This window comes from Heterodontus francisci, unplaced genomic scaffold (assembly GCF_036365525.1).
Source record: "Heterodontus francisci isolate sHetFra1 unplaced genomic scaffold, sHetFra1.hap1 HAP1_SCAFFOLD_92, whole genome shotgun sequence".
NCBI classification, from domain to species: Eukaryota; Metazoa; Chordata; class Chondrichthyes; order Heterodontiformes; family Heterodontidae; genus Heterodontus; species Heterodontus francisci.
In genome coordinates this window covers 4176041-4197181 of record NW_027141473.1, presented here as the reverse complement: position 1 = coordinate 4197181, position 21141 = coordinate 4176041, and the positions used below count along the sequence as shown (strand labels likewise).

General features: G+C 46.3%; 1 protein-coding gene across 1 annotated transcript; it reads right to left on the bottom strand.

Moving 5' to 3' along the window:
- Nucleotides 1-404: 404 nt before the first annotated feature.
- Nucleotides 405-14108, bottom strand: LOC137363802 (probable G-protein coupled receptor 139). The gene is made up of 2 exons (XM_068027361.1): nucleotides 13869-14108; nucleotides 405-1336 (listed from the first exon to the last, which is right to left on the bottom strand). The coding sequence occupies exons 1-2, from the start codon at nucleotides 14089-14091 to the stop codon at nucleotides 405-407; spliced, it is 1155 nt and encodes a 384-aa protein (XP_067883462.1). The 5' UTR covers nucleotides 14092-14108.
- Between the last annotated feature and the right edge of the window lie 7033 nt (nucleotides 14109-21141).

Genomic DNA, 21141 nt, shown 5'->3' with positions numbered 1-21141 from the left:
AAAAGCAAGGGTTCCAACACCAACCCCTGAGAAACTCCACAACAAACCTTCCTCCAGCCCGAAACACATTCATTAACCACTATAAAGGGTTAAAGCGACAGGCACTACACCTGCTCTCTCATTATGTCGACATGACTCCCACGCACTCTCACTGTAGCCACAGGCCCAGCCTCCACTCTGTCCCAACGGCTGCAGATTCTGAATCTGCTCTGACAACATGGCGACAGGACCTCGCTCCGCCCTTGCTCAGTCGCAACAGCGACAGGTCTGCCATCGTTATGTGGCCAGAGCTACAGGCCCCGTCACCACACTGTCAACACAGCGAAACGACCCGCCCTGTTCCGGCATGATAGCGACAGGCCCCGCACCCAATTTGTCAGCAGAGTGGCAGGCTCTGGAAATAGTCAATGATTCAGTTGCTCACAACATTGAACAAATTTAACAATTGGAGTAAAGGGATATTTCATCAAATTTTTGAACTGCTCTCTGAACTGTGTCTGGGTCACAGCATAAATCGCAGTGTTTGTGCAGCAACTCAGGAGCTGCAGCATGAAGCCCAATTCTACCAGATAATCAGGTACATAAACAGACCCAAACTCATGCTCATACCCCAAATTCCACATCCGCCGCCATGTTGCATATACGATTAACACTGCCCATAACAGGATGAAATTCCCCGAGATAACTAACAGTAAAATAATGGATTTCCTTCGGCTCTCCATCTCTGGGTCTCTGTGACTCTCCCCACGGCTGTGAGCTCGGAGCCTCCGGCGTCCTCTGCTGCTCACTAAAATGTATCGGACAGTGAGGGCATTGAGCAATAAAATCAGCACAAGTGGGACACATGGGGTTACAATGTAATGAAAGAACTCGATTGCTGCCCAGACCGGAGAGAGCAGAACACCTGCTGATACATCACAAAACCCGGGGGCGTTTTTCAGCCAATACCGACCTGTTAACATAAAAAACCAGATGATGTTATTTAAACAGCTCAACACAGTCGCTGTTCCCAGAACCAAAGCCGCCGTTTTCTCGCTGCAATATTTACTTTTCAGCTTCTGGCAACAAATGGCCACAAATCGATCAAAGGTAAAAGTGACGGTGAACCAGACAGACCAATCTGTGGCTGTGTAAAGCAGGATGGCGTGGATGTTACACAAGGGAACGGAGTCCAGGAATTGAAACTTTTCCCGATAAACAATGGGAATGTGCCTCAATATCAGGTCGAGGATAATGACCAGTAGATCCGCTGTTGACATGGCCACCAGGTAGTAAGTAACACACTTGGAGAGACCACACTTTCCCCGAGAAAGGATCCGAATCGTCAGCAAGTTAACTGTGAGGAAGGAAAATAAACATGAAATTATGCATCATGGTGGGAGCAAAGTTACCAGTTTGATTGAGAATTATAAATTTGTTCCTGTATCCAGTGATGCATTTAAGTGACTGGACCTGAAAGAACATATGGGAAGGTCTGTGATACAGTGAAAGGCAGGAGAGATTAAATGACAAAAGGATGAAATTGAAATTGTTAAAATCAACGTTGACCATAATCCCTCCCCCCCCCCCCACCGTACTTTGCGTAGTTTATAAACTGTTCCATCTCTAATCACTCCCAGTTCTGATGAAGGATTACCGACCTGAAACATGAACTCCGTTTCTTTCTCCACAGGTGCTGCCAGACCTGCAGAATATTTCCAGCATTTCCTGTTTTTATGTCAGATGTGCAGCATCTGCTCCCTGTTCCTCTTGTATAGAAAGTTAAATGTTGGACTGCAGAGAGATTCCCTCACCTGTGACAGGCTGCACAGAATTCTATTATTTCAAAGCAATAATGGGGAATGAGTCCACTGAGAAATTAATGAAACAAATAATCCCAATCGCCACTATGGTAACAGCACCATTGGAAATTACTAGGGCATTTATACATCAGTTTGCGAATAAAAACAGCAGACTGAAGGAGTTTCGGGTGGCATTTGTACAGTTGTTCATGCATTTAGTGATGGATCTAATTATTGTACCAGTGACAGGGATTTCTGATGGGGACATGGAGCTGAATTTAATGGAGCCAGTGGAGTTCTGGACGGTGGGCTGAAAAGTTGAGGGGAACCACTCAGAAATTGAGCCCCCACCCAGCGCAATTCAGTGGTGCTCAGGCAATAAACTGTCTGGCTCTCTGGTCCCAGGCCCTTTATGGATAGGTATTCTGCCTGCCAAACATGCTGAACCTTGTTATGACCATGGCAGGAGGAGTGGACTGTAACTTCAGTCCAGCTTCTCCAGTGGTCATAGGATATCAATAAATCTTCCCAACCACAGAACAACATCCAATTTCCTCCACTCCTTGTCCCCCAGAATAAAGCACAGGTTTGTTTAATCAACAAAAAGTAAATATTTATTCAAAAAAAACGAATTCTTAACAAATAATGAGCCCTCCTGGTGGGAAATGGATGTGTGAAGAGATTTGATATCCATAGTGAAGAGGAGGCGGTTGGAGCCAGGAAACTGGAAATTGTCAAAATGACTAGGGAGTCAGAAGAGTCATGGAAGTAGGTGGATTGTTTGAGGGCTCTCCCAACAAAGGCCCAACAGTTCCCATCCACCACCACCCTCCACTGCGTAGCTGAATTTGTTCTCACATTGAACAACTTCTCCTTCAACTCCACTCACTTCCTTCCAGCAAAAGGTGTTACAATGGGTACCCACATGGGAGCTAGTTATGCCTTTATTTTTGTGGGGTATGTTGAACATTCCTTGTTCCAGTCCGACTCAGGCCCCCTCCTCCAACTGATGTTCTGGTATATTGATGACTGCACTGGTGCTGTTTCCTACTCCCTCCCTAAACTGGAAAACCTTATCAACTTTGCTTCCAATTTCCACCTCTCTCGCACCTTTACATGGTCCATCTCTGACACTTGTCTCCCTTCCTCGACTTCTCTAGCTGTATCTCTGGGGATAGGCTGTCTACTAATAGCTATTATCAGCCCACATACTCCCAAAGCTATCTCGACGACATTTCGTCACACCCTGCCTCCTGTAAGCAGTCCATTCCATTCTCTCAGTTTCTCCTTCTCCGACGCATCTGCTCTGATGATGCGTACCTGCCATGATGGCGCTTCTGATATGTCTTCCTTTTTCCTCAACCGAGGAATTCCGCTACCCCCCCCCCCCCCCCCTGTGGTTGACAGGGTCCCCAAACGTGCCCGGCCCATTTCCCGCACCACTACCCTCACCACTTCTCCTCCCTCCCAGAACCGCGACAGGGTTCCCCTTGTCCTCACTTTCCATCCCTTAAGTCTCCGTGTCCAAAGGATCATCCTCCACCATTTCTGCCACCTCCAGCGTGATGCCACTACCAAATGCATCTTCCCTCCCTTCCTCTGTCAGCATTCCAAAGGGATAGTTTCCTCCGTGACACCCTGGTCCACTCCTCCATTCCCCCCAGCACCTCGATCCCCTTCCCACAGCACCTTCCCCTGCAATCGCAGGAGGTGTAATACCTGCCCATTTATCTCTTCTTTCCTCACTATCCCAGGTGCCAAACAATCCTTTCAGGTGAAGCAGCGATATAAATGCACTTCTTTCAATGTGGTATGCAGTATTCGCTGGTCACAATGTGGTCTCCTCCACTTTGGGGAGACAAAACGCAGGCTGAGTGGCCGCTTTGCAGAACACCTCTGCTCAGTCCGAAAGCATGACCCCGAGCTCCTGGTTGCTTGCCATTTCAACAGTCCCCCCTGCTCTCATGCTCACATCTCTGTCCTGGGATTGCTGCCGTACTGCAGTGAACATCAATGCAAGCTCGAGGAACAACATCTCATTTATCCATTAGGCACAGTACAGCCTGCTGGACTGAACATTGAGTTCAATAATTTCAGAGCATGACGGGCCCCCATTTTACTTTTATTTTTAGCTTTTTTTTATTTTTTTGTGTTTATTTAATTATATTTCATCTTCGTTTGTTCAGTTTTCTTCCTCATTTTTTTCATGTTTGTACTTGCAGCTGTTCAGTTTTCAATCGGTTAACACCCAATTTGTACTAATGCATTGTCTTTCAACACACCATTAACATGTTGTTTGCTTTTTCTCCATGACCTTCTGGTTGGTTATTCTCTGTGACCTTGTCCTATCTACATCTTCTCCTTTCTAATCTCATGCCCCACCTCCGCTTTACTTGCTTAAAATCTTGCAATATTTGCCAGTTCTGAAGAAGGGTCACTGAGCTGAATCGTTAACTCTGCTTGTCTCTTCACAGATTCTGCCAGACCTGCTGAGTATTCCCAGCATTTCTTGTTTTTGTGCCAACAGCTCAATAGTATCTGCAATTCCACCGGGAACAATGGAACTTCCAGGACTACACCAGGTCTGGGACCAGGACTTCACTGGAGTTCGCACTCCGGGTACGTCTGGTGGGCTGGCCATGAACAGTCGGGGACGAGGGGTCACAGCCGGTGCTGCAGCTGATCTTGGACCAGGACCACTGCTGGAGACCCATAATCCTGATATGTGTGGCAGGGTCGCCTGGGACTGTAAGGAAGCGCGGGTCACTGCCAGTACAATATCAGGCCTGGGACCAGGCCCTTCGCTGAAGATCTGGACTGCAGGTATGAGTGGTTGGGTAACCATAGCCAATCAAGAAGCGGGACCACTGCCAGTATTATACAATGTCTGGGATCAGAGCCATCGTTGCAGACCAGGTCCCCAAGTAAGTGATATGGGGTAGCTTCGGTCAGTCAAGAACAGGAGGCCACTGTTGGTACTATACCAGGCCTGGAACCAGGAGCAGCCTTGGAGTCCCAGGGCCCGGGGGACTGTGGCAGAGTCGCCGGTTCAAGTCCAGTAGCCCTGGAAGGTAGGTCAGTGTGCTTGTTGAGTGAGGGAGTGTTTAGCATAGAAGCGGTCTTTGCTGCCGGGTGTCAGTCCATGTGTCATGGACTACCCACGGAGGAAGCCTCCCCAGATCCGAATGGGAGGCTGTATTGCTTTACTGGGCGGCCTGAACAAGTAGCAGGGCTCCCATCAACAGTTCGTGTAATTACACTTAAGAGCTTTAATTAGCGTCTCGACAGCAAGGTTGGCTTATTCACCATTCTATGGGCCCCTCCACGCTTATCCAATCTCCTGTGGGCCCATTAAATTCCACACAGGGTATAAATTAAATATTCATGGTTGGATTTCGAAATGTAATCAAAAAACAGGGATTTCAGATGGAAAGAGCGGTGGATTGAGCAGTTAATAAAATAAGAGTAACAATTTCATGTCTAATAGCTTTATAATACATCAGCACCCCACTATATACTGATGTGGACATTAACACATTTTATGAGGTATTTTATCAACATTGTGGTGAATGGCTGTTTTCTGAACTGGAGGGAAGTATACAGTACTGATCTCCATGGTTCAGCACCAGGAACACTGCTGTTTCTGAAATACATTGAATAGGTAGACTGCGGGCTTCAGGCATAATTTTCAAAATGTGCAGAAGTCATGAAGCGTGTAAGTGCAGTGAAGATCGTTATATAATTCAACAGGGCATCGACAGGGGTGGTGGAATGGGCAGAATCACAGAATTCTTACCTCACATAAGGATGGAATTCAGCCAATCGTGTCCGTACTGGCTGTCTGAAATGGCACGTCCCAGAAACAATAACATTTCCAAAGCGCCTTTAATGTATTACAACCTCCCAAGGCACATTACATACGAAAATAAGAGATCGACTCACATAAGAATATTTTAGGTAAGATGGGTAAAAGGGTTAGGTTTTAAGCATTGTCTTCAAAGGCAGACAGTTGTGGAAAGAGCATCACAGAGCTTATGGCCCAGGCAACTGAAGATACCGCCACCAATGGTGAAGATTATAAATTCAGAGATGCACAAGAGGATAGTATGAGATGAGCTTGCTGTGTTTGGGCCGGGGGTAGATTACAGAGTTAAGGAGCTGGAGCTCTGTAAGAGGCGGGGCTCACAGCGCCAGGATGAACCACGCCTCAGCCTTTTAGTGCCACACCCACCCCGCCCCCAAAGCCGAGTGATCCGGCGTTTCCTTGTAAAAATGTCCACGCCAGTCTCTTTAAAGATGAGGGCCTGCCTCCAACAGAAGCCGCCCCAGCACAGGGCCAGCGGCTCAACAGTAGCAGCACTGTTACTGGCAGCGATGACCACTGGTTAGATCCCAGCGGCGGTGGAAAGGAGACCTTAAGTGGTTCTTAATAGGGTACTTAAAGGCTTCAACTGGACTCTGGGGAGGAAGGACGTCAATGAAGTGCTGACGGGCCCTCCGGTCCCGCCACCCGTCACAATTCTCTGGCCCCCTCCTCCGATATCGACTCAGGAATGCCCACAAAATCCAGCCCAGGGTATGCTGATACCATTAAGGAATTTGGAATCAAGAACAGAAATTTTGAAATCAAGGCATTTGTTACTCTATAATCATTGTAGGTGAGTGAGCACAGCACTGATAGGTGAAGGGGAGTAGCTGTGAGTTACTTAAAACGTCAGCAGCAGAGTTTTTGATGAACTGATGTTCACAGACAGTAGAATGTGGGAGACCAGCAGTAGGCCATTGGAATAGTCAAGTCTGGAGGTAACACAGTCATGAATGAGGGATTTGAGCAGAGGAGCTGAGACTTGGGCAGAGTCGAGCGATGTTGTAGAGGGGGAATAAGCCATTTCAGTGAAGGTGTGTATATGTGGTCGAAAGCTTATCTCGGGTCAAACAGGACACAATCCAGGGCTTCAGTTACGTGGAGAGATTGGAAAAGATGAGATTGTTTTCTTTAGAGCAGTGCATGTTCGTGGGAGATTTAAGATGGAAGGTTAAAATCGTGAAGGGTTTTAGAGATACAGCACTGAAACAGGCCCTTCGGCCCAGCGAGACTGTGCCGAACATCAACCACCCATTTATACTAATCCTATATTCCTACCAAACATTCCCACCTGTCCCTATATTTCCCTACCACCTACTTATACTAGTGACAATTTATAATTGCCAATTTATCTGTCAATCTGCAAGTCTTTTGGCTTGTGGGAGGAAACCGGAGCACCCGGAGAAAACCCACGCAGACACAGGGAGAAATTGCAAACTCCACACAGGCAGTATCCGGAATAGATCCTGGGTCCCTGGAGCTGTGAGACTGCAGTGCTAACCACTGTGCCACTGTGCCGCCCCCTTGATAAGGTAATTAAAGCAAAACTGCACGCAGTGTCAGAAAGTGCCACATTAAGAAGACACCGATTGAAGGTGTTTGGCAAAGAACCAAAGGGGTAGTGAGGAGAAAGTTGCGAGTTGTTGGGATCTGGAATTCATTGCCTGAAAACATGGTGGAAGCAGATTCAATAATATCTTTCAAAAGCGATTCTAATAATTATATAAACAGGCAAAATGTCGGAGTCTAGGCAAAGAGGAGGGTATTGGAACTAATTCGATAGCTCTTTCCAAGAGGCAGCACTGACATTCTGTGACTCGATGACACAATAGGCTAAATAGTCTCCTTCTGTGATGCATCCTTCTCCGATTCTATGTGCAATAGAGAGGAAGGGAAATAGGTGAAAGAGAGGAAGGGAACTCGAAACAGAGAGAAACAGAAGTTTGCAAAAGTTTTCAGGCACAGGGATTTTGATTCGTGATCTGTCCACGCCTCTACTGCTGAGGCAAGCAGCAAACATACTTATGCTGCTGTCTCATGTCTGCCTGCGCTCTTAGCAGGGCTGAACAGCGTGCAAGGCTGTCCCACGATTCAGCGAGCTTCCAACTCTTAAGATACAGCATTTACATAATGGGCTGAATAGCCTCCCTCAACGCTTCATTAATCTCTGATTCTATAAGCAATAGATTGAGCGTGGAGGGGGAGAGAGAGATGTGTGCTGTTTTTTGAACGTCGGGATTGCAATTTGTGATCTGCCTGTGCCGGTTACTGTTGAGGCAGGTGACACACAAACTTCCTGCTGCCTCCTCATTTCCATGAATTTTACGTGCCACCCAGGATGACACGCGCTGCATTCTGTGTGAACGCTTAAGGGAGGGGGGGGGGGCTAACTGTGTGTGAAACTGGCTCTTGTTTCAACCAGGATCCAGCTCTTAAATGCAGTCAATCCCTCTTATAGTGAAGCGACACTGAGACACAGGAGGCTGCTGCTGCTGACTGTGAATGATGCAAATGTAGACAAGGTAAATGGAATACTTGGGCAAAGACACAGCTGTGCGGTTCATGGATGAGGCACTTGAAGCCTTAATCATGGAGGAAAGAGGCCATGTTTCTGGGCTGGGGCGTAGACCCTCAAGGAACGCCTCCGAAGGGAATGGGATCAGGTGGCGAGGGAGGTCAATGCAAGAGATCTGGCCCCGAGGACCCGGCAACAGTGCCAGAAGTTTAATGAGTTTACACGGGTGGCCAATGTCAGTGAAGTCATCTCCACATGGCATCTCCTACCACAATACTACCAATGTCTCACACTGCTCAATATACCACACACCCATCACTCACCCATCATCAGTCCCTCACACTCAAGACTCACTCCTAACATTCATATACGCCACAACACCCTCAGACAGCTTCCACTGATGCCAGCCTCTCACCCACCTCTCAGTGCCTCCACATACCTCCAGCTATTCAGCTAAAGCAGGCACAGCATGTAAACTCAGTGCAACACAATCACTGACATTCTGCCCTCTCTTTTGCAGAACAAGGTGGCCCATAATCACAGGGAGCAACAGTGAACTGGCGGGTGCCAGGCATTAACTTCATCCACTGAGCATGAGGGAGGCGATGATTTTCCACGTTATGGGGCCGGCTGTGGCAGAGCGCATAGCAGCTGTAATCACTGAGAGCATTCAGGATGATACGATATTCGTGTTTTATGTCCCAAAACTCCCACCTCCCCACATCCTGCTATCTGGGATGTTGTGCAAGCTGCATATGGTGAGACCATGGATCACCTGCTTTCCATCCCATTCATCCCTCGAACCAGCCGTTTCCTTATGATTTTATACTTTCCAAAGTTAGCCAAAACTCTGGCTTCCCAGTCACTGGGCCTCCAGCAGCCAGAGAGAGAACAGCTGTGAAAAACTGATGATGAGACACGGTCACTTGGTCTGACACTCGCAGAACCAGATCAAATACTTGCACTGCCTGTACCTCAGGGAGTGAGATAACAAATTTGTATGTTACACAGGACTCTAATAAGAAATTTGATGGGGCAGCTTACAGGAAATGTTCATAAGGATGTATCTTGAGATGCTTTGTGCAGTGGCAGGACTGTCACACAGTCGATTGTCACTGTCAAAAAGCATGGAGGAGTCTGGCTAAAACGTTCAAGGCAGAAAGGGAATGTGTGACGGCCAGGCAGAGTAGAAGCACTAGGCAGGTCAAGCAGGACTCCCTTGGGTCCATCACCCTCCCGAACAGATATTCTTCTTTGAATATGTTTGGGGGAGATAACTTCTCAGGAGAATGCGGCAAGGGCCAAGTCTGTGACACCACGGGTGTCTTAGCTGCACAGCAGGGGATAAAAAGAGTGGAAGAGCTATATAGGAGATTCTATCGTAAGGGGTACACACAGGCGTTTCTGTGGCTGCAAGTGTGACTACCGGATGATATGTTGCCGACCTGGTGCTGGGGTCAAGGATGTCACGAAGCGGCTGCAGATCATTCTGAAGACGAAGGGTGAACAGACAGAGGCCGTGGTACACATTGGTACCAATGACATAAGCAGACAGAGAGAGGTGATCCTTCAACAAGAATTTCGGGAGCTAGGTAGCAGATTAAAAAGCACGACCTCAAAGGTTGCAATCTCTGGAATACTCCCGGTGTCACATGCCAGTAAGTATAGGAATAGGAGAGTAGAGCAGATGGATGCTTGGCTGAGGAGATGGTGTAGGAGGGAAAGCTTTAGATTCCTCGAACACTGCGTCTGTTTCTGGCGGAAGTGGGACCTGTACAAATCGGACGGGTTCCACCTGAACCTGTACGGGACCAAAATCCCTGCAGGGAGGTTTGCTAGCGCTGTTGGGTGGCGGGGCAGGGGGATGGGATATAGAGTGGAGGTACAGTTTGCGGTCATACACAGCCAAATATAGAAGAGAAATGATATCAGTCTGGAAGACAGAGCAAATGTCGACTTGTTAGGGCACAAGGGAATAATGCAAGGCTGAATGACATCATTTTAACACAATGGTCGCAATGCCTTTGTCCCAATGATGGTGATGATAAGAAGGGTTCTGCAGAACAACATGAACTTGGACACCTCCTCCAGTGTGTATTGGAGGGCTCCCCCCGAGCGGTTCAGACATCGGAAGCATTGTTTCATGAGGCCGATGGTCTATTCCAGGATCTTTCTCGCGGCTACATTGCTTACATTCTACAGTTAGCTGGTTAGTAGTTGAGGTGTTGGTGGAGGTGAGTTCATGGAGATCAGAGGTCATGAGCCGTGTATAGAGGGGGGAAGCCTTCTCCTCCAAGAAGCCACATTCTGGTTCTCTATGGAGATCTGAAGATTATGGGACTGGCTGCCTGTTTCACAATAAAGGTACCGTGGCTGCTGCCAGATAGTGGAGCTTCACCAACTGGGTCGGTCACACACTAAGTGCACATTAATAAGAACATAAACATAGAGGCAGAGTAGGGCAGTTGGCCCCTCAAGCCTGCTCCAATCTTTAATACAATTATGGCTCATCTTATTGTGGCTTGAACTCCATTTTCCTGCTTGTCCCCAATAACCCTTGACTCCCTTGTTGATCAATGGAGTGAGAGTTCGCTCTGTACCTCTCTCCCTTGTCATGGGGACCCCTTGGAGTCACGTACAACACCGCGAATCCCACTATCATGACAAAACCACGGGATCTCTTATTCCACTTCTCCCTGCTGAGGGAAAAAAATATATTCTCCGAACCCAGCAGAGATGGGCTCTGTCACCAAGCGGATAGATCGATGGACACCATACTGGAAGATGACGAGCATGTCACCCGCTCCTTTCCAGAAAGATCACAGCTCTGTGACCACATCCTTATTGAATCAGAGTCACCTCACACACTGTTCCTGGGTTAGGTGCAGGAAGGAAAATTGCTCTTGGAAAACACAGGGTGGGGAGGGCAGAGCCCCCTCGTCCTCCCTCTTTACAGAGCTTCCCCTCTCTGCAGCCTCTGCTCCATTTGTTGGTCATGTTACAGACCCAGAGACATTGCAACTAAAGTCCCCATATCGAGAACAGATTTGAATCGCCGAATCCTATGGCCTCCCTGAACGTTTAAAGCTCACAACACAACCTACAGAAAACCATCCACAGCACGTCCACCAACTTTGCAATAGCAGACGCAAGTCAAAAGCTCCTCACCTGTTAGTTGGATGCCTGTTCCTTTTAAATAACTCTGGATGGGGTTCCTCGTGCTGCTGAATGTAGGTTCAGTTGAGAGTGAGTAACGCGGCGGTCAGTGGACATGCACAGACCAGGATTCAAAGACGTGCATCAAAGCTGTTGGAATGGTACACTGACATCACATTGAGACGCCTCCATGCACCTTTTTTTATTCTTTTATGCGATGTGGGCGTCACTGGCTGAGCCAGAATTTGTTGTTAATCCCTGATAGTCCTTGACAACTGAGTGGCTTGCTAAGCCATTCCAGAGGGCAATTAAGAGTCAACCACATTTCTGTGGTTCAACAGTTACATGTAGGCCAGGCAAGGTAAGGATGACAGATTTCTTCTCCTAAACGACATTAGCTAACCGCCTGGGTTTTAACGAAAATTGATGATAGTTCCATGGCACGATTACTGAGACAGGATTTTAACTATCAATAATTTTTATCAATTAATTGAATTAATTACATTCCACACGCTGTCATGGTGGGATGTGAACTCCTGACCCCAGAGAATTAGCCCTGGCCTCTGGATTACTAGACCAATCATATTACCGCTATGCTATCAAACCCCTTAACAGCATATGTATGGTACGTTCAGGCTGGAGCACTGGCAGTATGCGGTATTGCTCTGGTCCCCCAGAAGTGGATGGCAGTGTGGCTCACATCATTTTATGGATCCACCTTCTTTATTGCTGGCACCAGTGGCGCTGTAGATCAAAAACCACTGCCACGGACGACAGAGAGGGAATTGGAAAAAGCCTTGAAAACAAAAGATTTGCAGGAATATGGGGATGGACAGGGGACATCAAGGCAGCATTTGAACGAATATGGCATCAAGGAGCCTGCACAAAACTGAAGTCAATGGAAATCAGGAGTAAATCTCTCCGCTGGCTGGAGTCATGCCTGACGCAAAGGAAGATAATTTGGTTGTTTAAGATCAGTCATCTGAGCTCCAGGACATCACTGCAGGAGTCCCTTAAGGTAGTGTCCTAGGCTCAACCATCTGCAGCTGCTTCATCAATGACCTTCCTTCAATCAAAAGGTCAAAAGTGCGGATGTTCGCTGATGATTGCACTATATTCAGCACATTCACGACTCCTCAGATACTGAAGCAGTCCGTGTAGAAATGCAAGGAGACCTGGCCAATGTCCAGGCATAGGCTGATACGTGGCAAGTAACTTGCGCGCCAAACAAGTGCCAAGCAATGACCATCTCCAACATGAGAGAAACGAACCATCTCCCCTTGACATTCAATGGCATTACCATCGCTGAATCCCCCACTGTCAACATCCTCGGGGTTACCGTTGACTAGAAACTGAACTGGAATTGCCATATAAATACCGTGGCTACAAGAGCACGTCAGAGGCTTGGAATCCTACGGCGAGTAACTCACTTCCTGACTCCCCAAAGGCTGCCCACCATCTCCAAGGCACAAGTCAGGCGTGTGAGGGAATACTCTTCACTTGCCTGGATGGGTGCAGCTCCAACAACACTCAAGAAGCTCGACACCATCCAGGACAAATCATCCATCCCACTTGATTGGCACTCCATCCACAAACATTCACTCCCTCCACCACCGACGCACAGTGGCAGCAGTGTGTACCATCTACAAGATGCACAGTAGCAATGCACCAAGGCTCCTGAGACAGCACTTTCAAAATCCGCGACCACTACCAAAGAGAAGGACAAGGGCAGCAAATACATGGGAACTCCACTACCTGCAAGCACCCATCCAAGTCACACACCATCCTGAATTGGAACTATATCGTCATTCCTGCACTGTCGCTGGGTCAAAATCCTGGAAATTAATTCCTAACAGCACTGTGCGTGTACCTATCCCACATCGACTGCAACAGTTCAAGAAGGCAGCTCACCACCACCTTTTCAATGGTAATTAGGGATGTGCAATAAATGCTGGCTTAGCCAGGGAACTCCATATCCCATGAATGTGTTTAAAAAATGGGAGTAATTGGAAGGGTGAGACCATGGAGAGATTCAAACACAAGAATTGGAATATTAAAATTGGGGTTCTGCCAGACTGGGAACCGATGTAGTTCAGTGAGCAGAGGGGTGATGAGTGATCGGGATTTGTTGTGAATTGGGATGCGGGCAGCAGAGTTCTGGATGGGCTGTGGTCTATGAGGGTTGTAACTGGGAGGGTGACCAGGATAGAATTGGAATGATCACGTGTAGATTTAGCAAAGGCATGGATGAGGTTTATGCAGCAGATCTGCTGAGGCAGAGGTGGTGACGGGCGGTATTACAGAGCTGCTAGTACGAAGGATGAGTGATGGAGACAATATGAGGATGAACTCTGCTCAGCGTTGACTCGATACCAGAATTTGTAAAGGGACTGGTTGAACCCCACTGAGAAAAATGCTGATTATGGATAAAGTATGGTGTTTGTGACAGAGAGTGAAGGTAGTAGCTTCAGTCTTCCCATGACTTAAATGAAAGAATACTAATTCAGTTAAATGTAGTTTATAGATCTAATAGTTGGATGAAGAGACTTACCGGGTACACCAACAATTGCGAGGAGAGGATAGTAAATCGCCTGAATCATCTTCAGTGCATAAAAGATCCGGTCATCGAATTTTACCCAATAATAATCTGCAGTTAAATAGTCAAACCAATGGGATAAACTCATGTCCATTGTTGTAACATTCCAATCGATTGTTCTCAGATTCTGGCCCATTGTTTTAGCATTCCAATGTCTCGTTTTCAGATTCTGATCCATTGTGTAACATTCAAATCTATTGTTCTCAGATTCTGATCTGGCCTCTCTCTCTCACTGGAGCTGCTAATCCCTGTTAGTACCGGGTTGATGTTCCCACGGACACGATGGGATAACAGACTGAAAGGACTTTCTTATTAATAGAAGAGAAGAACCCTCCAGTGATACAATTAGGGTCCATGGAGACTGACATTAATCATGGTCGCTAAACAAACAGGTTTGGTTTACTATTTTCAAGTGAACATTTTTTTTTGTATTTCAACGAAGTGGAACATTTACCCGGTTTTGATGACATGTATGAGGGATGCTGAAGGAAGGAATGGTGGAAACAGCAGATGCACTGGCCAGGCTTTTCAATACTCCTTGGATATGGAATTGGTGACAGAGGTTGTAAATATTACACACTCTTTATAAAAGGAGAGATTGGATTAACCCTATAGTGTCACTCTAACATCAGTGGCTGGAAATTTCTAGACACTATAAACCTGCAGAAATATATCATATTTTGAAGAACGTGTGGTAATAGAACAGGGTTAATGGCAAAGCATGTCTGATAAACTTGATAGAGTTCTTTGATGATGCAGCAGCTAGTGTTTATGAGGGTAGTCTGGTTCGTGTTATGTCTATGGATTTTCAAAAAGGCCTATGATTAAATGGCATTTCATAGACTTGTTCTGAAAAATGAAATTCACGGTTGAATGGGACAATGACAGTGTGGATATAACGCAGAATCAGGGACGGAAAATAGAGAGAAATGAAGAACAGTTATTTTACAGATTGGTGCTGGAGGGTGGAGTATACAGTGCAGTTTCCCAGGGTACATAGGAAAATAGGAGTAGGAGTAGTCCATTCAGCCCATCTAGTCTGCTCTACCATTCAATACAATCATGGCTGATCAGCCACTTCAATGTTTTATTTCCACATTATCCTCATATCCCTTTATGTCAATGGTATTTAGAAATTTGTCAATCTCTGCTTTAAACATAGTAAACGACTGAGCTTCCACAGACCTCTGAGGCAGAAAATTCCAAAGATTCACAAGCGTCTGAGGAAAAAAAAACGTCTTTTCATCCAGCTCCGAAGGGGCTTCCCTCTTAGACTCCTTAACCAGGGGAAACATCTTAGTTTTATCTACCCTGTCTATCCCTTTAAGTATTTTGTAGGTTTCAATTAGATCTTCTCTTATTCTTCGAAACTCTAGAGAACAGGCCCAGTTTACTAACCTCTCTTCATAGGACAATCCTGCCATCCCAGCAACAAGTTTTGTGAAGCTTCGTTGCACTCCCTCTATGGCAATAACATCCTTCCGAGGGTAAGGGGGCCAAAACTACACACTGTACTCCAGGTGCTTTCTGAACAAGGTTCTATTCAGCTGAACCAAGCTTTCACTACTCCTATACACAAATCCTCTTGTAATAAAGGATAAAATACCATTAGTCTTCCTAATTGCTTGCCGCACCTGCATGTTAGCTTTCAATGACTTATTGACAAAGACACACAAGTGCCTTTGTCCTTCTACATTTTGACCCACTTACCATTTAACAAATACACTGCACATCATTTCCTCCTATCAAACTGCATAACCTCATTTTTTTCCACCTTATATTCCATGTGACATATGCTTGCCCACTAACAACATTGGATTTTATTAGCATGCCGCACATTACAGAGACACGCTTCGAAATCTGTGGCCTTGCAGCACTAAGCACCACCGGCCGAGCCCTCGCAATATTACATGCGGGGGCTCATGACCATCATGACCATGACCATCACTGTGACGCGCTGCTGAGCACCACTCCCCTACCCCATATTACTGAGGAGAGGCGGGACATCCAGCGCAGTGAAGAACCTTTTGACAGCTGTAAAGAATGTGTTGGGGCTATATTTAAAGCGCCCCAGCACTTGATTCCTTACACCCTTCAAATAAATCCTTACCTCACTATTGAAGACTGAGGCTGCTGTCAATCTGGCAGCAAAGCAGTAAGTGCTGGGGAAACTCAGCAGGTCAGGCAGCATCTGTGGAGAGAAAAACAGAGTTAACGTGACCAAGTTCACAGACCTGAAACTTAACTCTGCTTCTCTGTCCATGGATGCTGTCAGACCTGCTTAGTTTCCCCAGAACTGCCTGCTTTGCTGCCACATAATTACCCTGCTGTGCCCCAGTGTCCTGAGAAGTTGTGATCCTCTTCTTCCACTCAAGGTTACATTCCTTCTTATTCTGCAACTGGGTGAATAATCTGAATTTTGCACATTCCAGGGCGTGAGACGGAATTGTATCATAAATGGCAAATACACAACAAAAATTAAAAAAAATAAAACCATAATAGAAGAATATCGACATACTATGGGCTTGTAATCATCTGACTGTGAAAAGACTCTGACTATTATGCACTTGGACTTGGTATTCATTACTCTGTTAACTGTTATGTGAAAAGAAATATCACACCAATTAAAGGGATGTTTGAAAGAACCAGGAAGATATGTTCATATTCTAGGTGCATTAACAGCTCAAAATATTACACCAATAGTTATGATCAGCTGTTGCAGATGCAAAGTGTACGTGAACATGTTGCGAACTGTCATAGATGATAAACGGTGACAACAGCACAGGTATCCTCAACAGTTCTGCATTGGATTTCAAACATGTGCAAGAAGAACCTTGCAGCCATAAATGAGAGCAATTACATTGTGGAATCACCTTTGCATTTAAAGGAACAGAGCAAAAGCTGACGATGGCAGAGGGTGGCCCGACAAAGATGTTGCAGCTGCGAACTGCTGGACAACAGGTGAACGAGGGTGAAGTGTGTTTTGCAGGGTCCATGGTAGTTCCTCTGGTGTGGAGAACCTTTGATCAATAAGGCACTGCTGTACATCTCTAGTTCGCTGCTAGCGCTGCATGGTGTGCCTGGATGACCTTGTCCTCCCATGCGCCTTTCCTATTGTAGATCCTCAGCGTCCTCCGAGGTCGAGAAGGAATCCTGCTGACATCTCTCCTCATCATGCCAGACCTGCCGCCTATTGGGTGCGTAGTTGTGCACAGAACAGCGAGCATCAAGGAAAGGCGGTGTCCTTTTCAGCCCGTAGTACAGAACATCACCCGATTTATCTCGGCATTGGAAGTGCTTTTTCAGCATGCAGATGGCCGGCTCAATGGTGGTGCTTGTAGCTCAGCGGCTGGCATTGTATTTCTCCTCTGCAGCAATAGCGGGGTCTCTCACTGCTGTCAGAAGCCTTGTCTGCAAGGAATAGCCTATGTCTGCAAGGAAGCACACCTCTGTCTGAGCCAGTTTACTGAACAGCAGCAGCAGCTGGGACTGGCGCAAGACCCAGTGTCCTGGAAGTTGCCTGAGAGGAAGGAATGGATTTGCCTGACACATACCCGCTGATCACATACCAGCTTCACCTAGATTGAGAGGGTTCCCTTTATGGTGACGTCTGCACGGGATGGCTTGGTGGGCGACTTGATGGCCACATGGGTGCAGTGTATGAACCCTAAAGCCTTTGGTTGTCTGGCAATGGTGCCAAAACGAATGGCTCTCTGGGAGTGGCTATGAGTGTCCGTCCTGAAGTGGAGATACTCACTGACCCTCCACTACCGGACATCGGTAACCTCCCTGATGCAGTGATGCAGTGTTGACTCGTTGGTCTCCGGTGGGCTTCTGAAATAGGTGTCAAGCTTAAGAGCCGCTGTCACTATGAGGACCACAGGCATAGGATGTTCACCAAAGTCCATGGGCTGCAAGTTATCATTGAGCAGGGCACAGCGACACGTCACCACCCTCTCTCCATGCGCAATCGCCTCTGACACTGGTGCTCTGACATCCACTGGCATGTTATGTGGTGCCTGTAGATGCGCGGTGAACTGTAATGGCGAGCTGCCCTTGGGGGATGCTACTCACGATCGGGGACCTCTACATGGATTTCAATTGCCTGTTGATTATACCCCCAGAGCATACAGATACTCAGAAGAAGCGCATCACACAATTTAATATGAGACATACCCATTTGCATGTTATAAATAAAGTTGTGTCCTTCACTTAGGTTCTTGAACAGAAGGGCACGTGACGGCCACCTATTCAAAGTAAAATGCAGAACTGTGAATCGAGAGGCGGAGGGATGCATAATGAGGAGAAGGAAGCGTTTAATGAATGGTTACTGGGGTGATGCTGCCGAGCTGTGGGAAGGCTGCACCGAGGTCCCGCCGCTGCTGATAATATGCACCGGTGCCTGCTTGGCACCGAGGGTCGAGGCAGGTCTCCTCCACAAGCATTTTACGGCTCCGCGCCCCACCCCACCCTCCCGCCATCACCCAGAGCATTGATGGGTTGGTAAAATCCAGCCCGGTTAGTCTGTCCATATCCCTTGAAACCACATTGCATCGGCGTCACAACATACATTCCCACCTAGTTTTGTGTCCTCCAGGACCTTGAAAATACTAAGTTTGGTCCCCACATCCAAATCATTAATATATATTTTGAACAGCCGGGGCCCAAACTGTGAATCCTGTGGGACGCCACTAGTCCCAACCTGCCAATGCGAAAATGCCCTGTTTATTCCTACTCTCTGCATTCTGCCTGCTCACCAATCTTTTATCCATGCCACTCTGGCATGTGCTATGTGTTTTAATTTTGTTAATTCTTAATTTTGTTTAATTTCAACCAACCTCCTGTGGTCAACTTTATCAAAAGCCTTCTGGAAATCCAAGTACACCACGTTCACCGACTCCACTTTCTTAATTCCGTTCTTAACATTCTCTAAAAACTCCAACGGGTTCGTCAAAAATAATTTCCCATTCATAAATCCATGTTGACCATACCCAATCATATCATTATTATCCAAGTATCTATTTATCACACCCTTTGGAATAGATTCTAGCATTTTCCCAACGACTGATGTAAGTCGAACAGGTCTGTAAATCCCTGCTCCTCACGGCCTCCTTTTTTTTAAGTAGTCGAGTAACATTTGCTACCTTTCAGTCTGCAGGAACCGCTCCAGAATCTATACAATTTTGGAGGATGATCACCAATGGATCCATTATTTCTTTAGCTGCCTCCTTCAACATTCTGGGATGTAGCATATCAAGTTCTGGGATCCTATCGACCTTCAGCTCAATTAAAAGCTTTCCAAAACAACCTTCTTACTAATACTAATTTCCTTCAATTCATCATTTCCCCTAATCCCTTGGAGCTCTAATCCTGAAGACAGACACAAAGTCATCATATAGTTTCTCTGTTATTTCTCTATTCGCCATTATAAATTCTCCTGACTCTGCCTGTAAGGGACCCATATTTGTCTTAGCCAAACTTCTCCTTTTTACGTATCTTTAGAAGCTTTCACAGTCCGTTTTTTCATGTTTTGCTCGCTTACCATTACATTCTATTCTCCATTTCTTTATCAGTTTCTTTGTCCTTTGCTATATTCTAAAATCCTCCCAATCCTCAGGCCTTTTCTTTCAATCTCATACAGTCCTTAACTTAATTTGTTAGCCACGGTTGACTGCCTTTACTTTTGGGGTGTTTGTGCCTTGAAGGAATGTATAGTAGCTGCAAACTATGTAACATCTCTTTAAAGATGATGCGTTGCCTATGTACTGACATACCTTTTAAAGTATTTTCCCAGCCAATTTGCTCCTCATGCATTCATAATTTCCTTTGCTCAAATTTAACACCCTGGCTTCAGATTGAACGACCTCACTCTCAAACATAATGAAAAAATTCTGTCATATTATGGTCATTCGTTCCTAAATTTTCTTTTACAAGAAGATTATTAATCAGCCCTTTCTCATTTCGCAATATTTTTTTTCGAGATGCAGCACTAAAACAGGCCCTTTGGCCCACCGAGTCTGTGCTGACTGTCAACCACCCATTTATACTCATCCCATACTAATTCCATATTCCTACCACATCCCCACCAGTCCCTATATTTCTAATATATAATTTATAATGGCCAATTTACCAATAAACCTGAAAGTCTTTGGCATGTGGGAGAAAACATGGGCGGCACAGTGGTGCAGTGGTTAGCACCGCAGCCTCACAGCTCCAGCGACCCGGGTTCAATTCTGGGCACTGCCTGTGTGGAGTTTGCAAGTTCTCCCTGTGTCTGCGTGGGTTTTCTCCGGGTGCTCCGGTTTCCTCCCACAAGCCAAAAGACCTGCAGGTTGATAGGTAAATTGGCCATTATAAATTGTCACTAGTGCAGGTGGTAGGGAAATATAGGGACAGGTGGGGATGTTTGGTAGGAATATGGAATTAGTATAAATGGGTGGTTGATGTTAGGCACAGACTCGGTGGGCCGAAGGGCCTGTTTCACTGCTGTATTTCTCATCTAATCAAAAACTGGAGAAAAGCCACACAGACATAGGGAAAACTTGCAAACTCCACACAGGCAGTACCCGGAATTGAACCCGGGTCACTGGAGCTGTGAGGGTGCGGTGTTAACCACTGCGCCACTGTGCCGCCCAAATAATGCTCGATCTGTAATCAGTTGTCAGTTACTCAACAAACTGCTGCAGAAAGCTATCAGTAACACACTCCAGAAGCTCCTTAGCCGCAGCATTGGCGCTTATTAGGTTTACACAGTCTATATGCAGATTGAAAGCACCCATGATTACTGCAATACCCATGATACATGCTACTCTAATATCCTGACTAATGCCCTGGCCCACACTACCACTACGGTTTGATGGCCGATAAACAACTCCTATTGATGCGCTAACCCTTATTATTTCTTAGCTGCAGCCAATCAGATACCACATTTTGTTGTTCTGATCTGAGATACTCCCTTTGTAATGTACTGACCACATCACTTATTATCAATGCAACACAACTTCCTTTTACTTTTTGTCTGTCCTTCCTAAATTTCGAGCATCCTGGGATATTCAGTTTTCAGTCTTCGTCACCGTGTAGCTACGTTTCCGTTACAGCAATGGGATCATACTCACTTACCTCCATTTGGGCCTGTAAATCATCGACCTTATTGCGAATGCTGCCTGCATTCAGGTAGAAAGCCCTTAACTTTCTCTTCTTGACATTCTGCATTCTAAGCCGAGTTAAT

Coding starts and splice junctions, on each gene's coding strand:
- LOC137363802 (XM_068027361.1), bottom strand. CDS start 14,091: ATGGATCAGAATCTGAAAACGAGACATTGGAATGCTAAAACAATGGGC. Junction 1,337..13,868: donor CGCAATTGTTGGTGTACCCG/GTAAGTCTCTTC, acceptor CCTTCCTCACAG/TTAACTTGCTGACGATTCGG.